At 35.6% G+C, this 7,634-nt stretch overlaps 1 protein-coding gene across 3 annotated transcripts; it reads right to left on the bottom strand.

Annotated features, from left to right (window-relative positions):
• Positions 1-887: 887 nt before the first annotated feature.
• On the bottom strand, positions 888-5,816 carry LOC116022021 (APO protein 3, mitochondrial-like). Of its 3 annotated transcripts, XR_004099124.1 has the most exons (7): positions 5,600-5,816; positions 4,068-4,419; positions 3,929-4,025; positions 3,813-3,886; positions 2,700-3,130; positions 1,481-2,108; positions 888-1,036 (listed from the first exon to the last, which is right to left on the bottom strand). XR_004099124.1 is itself a non-coding variant. In XM_031262566.1 (6 exons), the coding sequence occupies exons 2-6, from the start codon at positions 4,274-4,276 to the stop codon at positions 1,699-1,701; spliced, it is 1,221 nt and encodes a 406-aa protein (XP_031118426.1). In that variant the 5' UTR covers positions 4,277-4,419; positions 5,600-5,816; the 3' UTR covers positions 1,355-1,698. The 3 variants fall into 3 exon arrangements, 2 of the variants coding, with proteins under 2 accessions (XP_031118426.1, XP_031118427.1); XM_031262566.1 differs by lacking the exon at positions 888-1,036 and having other exon boundaries at positions 1,355-2,108; XM_031262567.1 differs by lacking the exon at positions 888-1,036 and having other exon boundaries at positions 1,355-2,108; positions 5,688-5,816.
• Positions 5,817-7,634: the final 1,818 nt, after the last annotated feature.

Below are 7,634 nucleotides of genomic sequence, written 5' to 3'. Positions count from 1 at the left end.
TTAACACTAAAGTGGAAGACCTAACATTTCCAACGGCAAATCACCTGACAATTTGTTACCCAGTGCCTTTACTCTTCCAATATCAATGGTAATGGAACCTTCAAATCCATTATTTGAAATATCAATGATATTTGCATTTGGTAGTGCTCAAATTCCAGATGGCGCGCATTACCGGAAAGGGAATTATTGCCTACTCAAAAGCATATGAGCAGTGTGCAGTTTACATAGCTTTTAAAATATCTCCGGTGAAATTGTTTTGAAAAATCAAGAACTCACTAATCTTCCCCTGCTTGTATATCCCCCACGGCATTGGTCCAATGAAGAGGTGGCTGGTGAGATTGCTGTAGAGATAATTTGTGGAAGTGTCTAGAAATTCCAAGCTCGAGAGTTCCCAAAACCAACTGGTAGATAATGTGAACTCGTTGCTGAAAAGTTCGAGTTGCCATAGTTTTTGAAGGTTCAAAATTCCAGCACGAGTAACTCTTCTAGACTGTCGTGAGCTCTTTGTCAGCGATGAGAGGAAAGACTGGAAGAGGGGAAGAAGATAAGAGATATGTGAAATTACTTTCTTGCCCTCAAATTTAACAGATTATGAATGAAATTTCCACGGAGGACCAAATTGGGTAGGGTTTTCATAATTGAGGACTTAATTAGGCAAAAATTATAGTCAAGGACCAAGTCAGCAATTTCGTTATAGTCGATGGATCATTTCGGTTATTAACTCAAAGTAACATTACTTGGTAGTTCATTACACTGCTACATAAAGTACATAACAAGGAAGCATCTAGTAATTATATAATTTTCCTGCAGTTGGCTTAAGTTTATATTCACTTTGGTATATTAAGAGTCACACATGACACACCCCACCCCCCCCCCCCCCCAAAAAAAAAATCTGTCCGAAGCCTAAATTGCTTGGGGGCCTTCTTACATCTAAGGATGTGATACCGCGCTGGAGAGCATCCCGGATGGCTTGTCCCTAACTCGATCTTCTCATTAGGTATGCAACTAGACATCCAAGTAATGCACCAGCAAGAACCTGAACAAACGTCAACGGGAGATGATTATCAAGTTTGCACAAATGAAATTTGAATACCATTTCATCTCGTGTCTTAAGGGGATCAATTGTAAGAAATACAAGATGAGATCAATAATGTTAGTTCAGTCATTTTAGAGGGGGGACGTAAGCTATAAGGAGACCATTGAGAGGGTTTTCATATTACACGTTTAAAGTTGAAAGAATTGAAAACGGGCAGAAACTTGTAGGATGGTACTAACACCAAGCATAAATAAATTTGACCAAGGAAACAAGGTGCACAAGAGGAAAGACTAGCAATGAAAAAAACATCATATAGTATAAGTTGTAACCTCATCATTCCATTTAAATATGAATATAATTTGCTCAAAGCCTCAAAATGGATATGTACATATGCATTTACAATCATTCAATATCTCAATGTTTCCAACCTTAATTCTAAAGTACCTTGGAATAGACATTCGCGTGATGAATCGTCTGTTGCAGCGTTGATTCTACTCTTGAAAATACACTTGTTCAAGCATTGTTATTATAAAAGAACTGTGAACTTCTCGTTCACGTCTCCACAGATGGTGCCAATGTAGACATGACTGAACTTCTCGTTCAGGTCCCCATAGATGGCATCAATATAGATGTGAATATGTGATGCCACTATTAACACAGCTTCACATGACTAGCTTCTCTTCGTCTAGACTAGGAAGAGCAACGTCGGCTCTCATTATGCCATCATAGTTACTTCCAACCTTGGCTCCAGCTTGAGCAAACAATTCTACAACTGCAGGCAATTTTCCATAGTACCTTTTTAAAGCATCTATTTGAGGCACACCAGAATGTGGATCTTGAACATGCCAAACATACTCTGGTGGGACAATGTCATCTATGGTTGCCTCTTGCCAAGCATGCTGTCCATCCCTCATCTGATGCTTGAAGGCTTGGCATTGCCTCACCCTGTGACCCTTTGGTCCAACTTGGACCTCGGGACAATATCCACATGTTTGAACAGCGTACTTCTGCATTAGCTGTATGGCTCCTGAACACATTTTTTCCCACGCTTCCATTCCTATTTCTGCAAATCCTGCATACACGCTTTCAAATTAGCACACACATTGTAGATTGGTGAGATTCACATTCTACACTTCTTTTTCACGGAATATGTGAGATTCATAGGTGATATATTAGTATGTGGTGAATCACTAGGTGCATAATAGCCTAGAGGTTCTTATCATATGATTCATATCCCCACGAACACACTCCATTCTTTGTATAGCAAAAGATAATTCACAAGTATAATATAAGCCGGTTCAACTTATGTAAAGTCTTATCATATCCCCATGAACACACTCCATTCTTTGTATAGCAAAAGATAATTAACGAATACTCCGTATAATATAAGCCGATTCAACTTTTGTAAAGGATATCACAAAGACTGACCTTTCACATCATCATGTGGCAAACTCAAAAGTTCTCTCATTTTTAGTTGTGATATTGCCAATTCATTGGTGGATATATCAGTCTGTGGTGAATCACTAGGCGCATAATATCCTAGAGTTTCTTATATATCCAGATATCCCCATGAACACACTCCATTCTTTGTATAGCAAAAGATGATTGGCGAATAAAATACAAACTGATTCTAACTTATGTAAAGGATATCACAAAGACTGACCTTTCACATCATGATGTGGCAACCTCAAAGTTTTATCATTTTCAGTTGATCTCTTAGTGGTTCCCCAAAAACCCGAGGTCTGTATGTGGTTTCCAGATGAATAATCCTTGGGAAACTTCTTCTCAAAATCTATCATCCTCCCTGCAACGCGGTAAACAGTGAACTTTCTTCTTCTAGTTGGGTAGTCAGGTATGTCTACACCAGCCTGAATACACAACTCCATAACAGCTGGAATTCGATCCACCTCGAGGCGCTCGTTATGTGAAACAGCTCTCCCCAACCTATCATACATATGAAAAGACTCCACAAGAGGCAGTAAATGTTTGACACCCCATTTCTCCCAGATATGCTCTTTGCTTCTCGGACTACCGCTTACAGAACATGTTCTAATCTTATGTGGTGGATGACCAACATGAACTTCCCCACACAATCTGCAGAAAAATAGTTCCATCAATCATCAAATATGACCAACATGAACTTCCCCACACAATCTGCAGAAAAATAGTTCCATCAATCATCAAATATGCATTTCCTAATGATCAATAGAAAGTGGATTCTGCTAGTAATTCAACAGTGGAAGACAGTTCCCAACAGAATCTGCAGAAAATAGTTCCAGCAATCATCAAATAGTTCCAGCAATCATCAAATATGCATTTCCTAGTGATCAATCATGTGTATTCTGCTAGTATTTCAACAGTGGAAGACAAATTTTCAAGCATTTTCCAATTTTGTAACAATTTTGGAAGACAATATACTATATATTATTTAAATAGTTGTGGTGCAAGTATATGACCGAGTCCATAAGTGATTTAGTCAGTGACTTAGATATTCAGTTTTGATTTTAATTGATTATTTCTAATAATGATGACACGTAAGCTTTTTAGCAAAAAATTTCTCCCACAGTTCCTATAAATACACTGCACCATCTAGTATTCACAAAACTATTAAAGTTTGTCTACCATTCCAAAGACAACATCACCAAAACATTATAATGTAAAGCTTTGCTGCTACGAGGTTAGGCACATTGTGATTTAAGTTTCATTCAAATTTATGTTAGTATATATTTATATCTAACTAATTTCACAAATTTGCAACTTCAAAAAAGCAAATTACCTGCATGAATAAATAGGAATCTCCTCTGCAACCCTAGAAACACACACAAATAACTCAGCTTTGGCAGCTAAAACCTCATGAGCACACACAAATAACTCAGCTTTGGCAGCTAAAACCTCATGAGCTACTGGTATTAACCCTTTCACCAACACCCCATTCTCAGGAGGTTTCAGAGGAACCTCACGGGCCTCTCGTCTCTCTTTCTTCTCCGCCCTTGCTCTGCGCTTGAGCTCGTTAACGCCCGTCACCAATGGCTTTGCTCTGCGCTTGAGCTCGTTAACGCCCGTCACCAATGGCTTCCGCTCAGACCTCTTTAGCTTTCTTGGCAACTCTACACTATCCGAAATGGTTGAATACGATGCATCAACACCGTGTATCTCATTCTTGATTATAAAACTCGCACTGCAGTTTCCCGCTATTATCCCTTCGATGTTAAAGGCCGCTTGGATTCGTCTACGAATCATCGTAGCAAATAGGAAGCAAAATAGGAGGCGTGAAACTCGAAAGAAAAAGTTGGTCTTTTTCAGTCGAGCGTTTTGACGAACAATTTCAGTGCTCCTGTCAATTGATATGCTCTGTGAGCATATTTAAACTGGAGTTCTACTACCTGGATTCCCAAATTAAACAAGTATACATAATATTTGAGTCCGAGATAAAATCAAATTAGAAAAATATGACAACGAGGAAAAATTAGTCACTATACAACAAATTTGACCATAAAAATCATACTAAATCTATCTAGTCACATTTTCAAAGCCAAAATGTAAATTGTAGCCACTATGGGATGAGTTTAAATCATACTAAATCTATCCAGTCACATTTTCAAAGTCAAAATGTAAATTGCAACCACTATGGGGCGAGTTTGATCACAATAATCATACTCTACCACTCAATCACCTTTTCGAAGCCAAAAAATAACATATTTGAGATGACAACCTTAACTAATTTGGTAACCACAAGATTACAAAATCACCTCCTAGTAATTTTATTGATTTGAACTGATTAGTTATCAGCAATCTACACTGATTTATTTCACTGTAAATTTTGGTCTTCGGTCGCATACCAGATCAATTTTTTTTCTTCTAAACACACATAGAAAAGTAGTCTTAATAGTGTATATATATACTGTATACACACGCGAAAATCGCATAATATACAATACATGTAAGTACATGTAAGTATGTAACATTGACGGCACAATATTAACACTTCACCATTCTTGCCTGGTCCCCCCAATTTGAGATTTATTCATGAGATGAACAACAAAAGTAATCCTTGGTTATCGCTCAAGTATTCAACACGAGGAATTATGTAGCCACGCTATTTCATTTTTTTCTTTTCAAATTCAACAAAATGTAATTCTAGCAAGCATGTAATATATTTCAAGTAGCCAACTTCACAACATTCCTCATTTTTTTTCAAATTCAATTTCAAGAATGTTCAAAAATGTTCACAATCATTTTTTTCTACAAGGTCATGGCTAAAATCAACAATTCAAGGACAAAATTTAAGCATTAACAACATATGAGCTAAGAACAAATCAAATTAAGGCACAAAGTTCATACATTTCTCATTGAAGCATTTATACAAGCACCTAGTGTGCATACTAGAACATGAAGATTCTCAACAAAAATGAACAATGAAATTCAATTTCTATGCACTAACAACATCAAGAAACAAGTATACAATGATTTCCAACATCAATTTTAGCATAATAAATCATAAATCCATAGCCTTAAAAGATTGGGCAAAAATCCCCAAATTGAAAAGAAAATAGAATTTCTTACCTTGAATTGATGTTTGGAGTGGATTAAAGTGTGTATCTTGAAGATTGATTGGTGTAATTGTTGTGTACGGGCGTACCTTGGGTCGTACCTTGAATTGAAGTTGGGAGGGGTGGGGTTTGGGGGAAGAATAGGTGGGTTTGGAAGGTGTTTTGGCCAAATCTGCACTGCTGGTCGCAATTTATTTCTGTGCGATGTATGCTGGTGCGTACATGCGTTAATTGCATGTTCGTTAATTGCATGTTGTTTCTTTAGGCGGGAAATGCAAAGATGTGATTGGCCAAAGGTTTATAGATTTAGGACTATATAATTTTGCAAAAAAAAAAATGTTTTAATACTCGTTTACAAAACGGCCACCAATAGGTCATTTGACCACAAGAAGAGTAAATATTTTTAACTGAAATATTAATAGAAAATGTTTTAAGTTTCAATTGGTTTACTGAAAGTTAAATTACCTTATAATAAGTTTGGTTCACGGAATAAATTTTGAAAAAATATAAATGTTATTTAATAGAAAATGAAATTGGTAAGGAATAAAGCATGAATTGTATTCTATTATTTGGTTCGCTGAAAGAATATATTTTATAAATTTTATTCCATATTGGTTAAAAGAATAGAAATTAAATAGATTTTTAAAATATATAAATACCCTTGTACAAAATATATTATTATTATTATTATTATTATTATATATATACACACACTACTAAATTGATGCAATATTAAAAATGAATATGTATCTATGGTCCGTAGTATAAGTTGCCGCCTCCACCTTGTTTGAACTAAATTGATGCATTGCCACCATTTTCCTCCAAACCGAATGCCTCTCGTGATTTTCTTCCATCTATATAAGTAAAATAGTCCATGATAGCTTAATGTAGAGAAATGGATTTTTCAAAAAAAAAAAACTAGAAAAATGGAAGTGCCAAGTCATTTAAAGAATAACATTGACAGAGCTTTTAGTGATGTCATGTCAATGTGTCAGACAAGTAATTACTTGGAGCAATTTTATTAGATTGAGATTTTATTTTATTTTTGTAAGATGAGAAAAAGTAAAGGAACTAACGCATACGTCTGATGGGTGTGTATCACACGCAACTGAAGACAAAGTAAAACCTTAATCTTCTCTATCTACTCCTCTATCTCTTCCACGTGGACATAAAAGATGCAAAAACTTCTCCAAAAATCACAAATGGAGAGACTCTTAATTGTTCGGATTGCACAATCCTATAAAGTTTCAATCTAAACCCCTAATTACATTTGTATTACTCCATATAACATTAATGAAATTACTCCTATTATATTTTTGTTATTCCGTATAACATTAATGGAATTATTTAATTCTTATCCCAAAGATTACAAATATTATGCTAAAATACTCCGTGGGGTTCTCAAAGGCAACGAGTACTAAATACCCAAAAACTATAACATAGAACATTCAAGATTGGTTCTAGTTAAGCACAACTCCATAACTTCATGCCCTTTGTCCCATGAATATATATATATATATACTCCTTAGTTAGCTAAATTTTAGTTGACCAATTTAGGTGAATATGATGCATTTATATACCAGAGCCTTTGGCTTACAGGTTTTATACAATTCGGAATTCGCTAATATCTCTAGCCGACCTAGAGATACAATGTGTGTAAACACAAATTATGATAAAAGATGATCACAGTTCAGTTCAAACGAAACCAAATACTATGAAATCTTAACCATAATCGGAACACATTGTATAAAACTATGGAGGTTATAACTTATAATAATTGGACTATTGGAGTGAAACTACAACCATGTGAGTCACCAGTATTTGTAGCTATACTGCATGAAAATTTTGTGACAAAAATCTGAAGAACAAATGCAAATTAAAGTAACATTACTTAGTAGTTCATTACACTGCTACATAAAGTACATAACAAGGAAGCATCTAGTAATTATATAATTTTTCCTGCAGTTGGCTTAAGTTTATATTCATTTTGGTATATTAGGAGTCACACACCCCCCCCCCCCCCCCCCCCCCCCCCAAAAAAAAAAAAA

Source organism: Ipomoea triloba, chromosome 6, assembly GCF_003576645.1.
Source record: "Ipomoea triloba cultivar NCNSP0323 chromosome 6, ASM357664v1".
Classification (NCBI taxonomy): domain Eukaryota; kingdom Viridiplantae; phylum Streptophyta; class Magnoliopsida; order Solanales; family Convolvulaceae; genus Ipomoea; species Ipomoea triloba.
The sequence above is the reverse complement of the archived record's forward strand: the minus strand, read 5'-3'. Positions and strand labels throughout refer to the sequence as shown.

Coding starts and splice junctions, on each gene's coding strand:
- LOC116022021 (XM_031262566.1), bottom strand. CDS start 4,276: ATGATTCGTAGACGAATCCAAGCGGCCTTTAACATCGAAGGGATAATA. Junction 4,026..4,067: donor GAGCTCAAGCGCAGAGCAAA/GCCATTGGTGAC, acceptor GCGCAGAGCAAG/GGCGGAGAAGAAAGAGAGAC. Junction 3,887..3,928: donor TAATACCAGTAGCTCATGAG/GTTTTAGCTGCC, acceptor TGTGCTCATGAG/GTTTTAGCTGCCAAAGCTGA.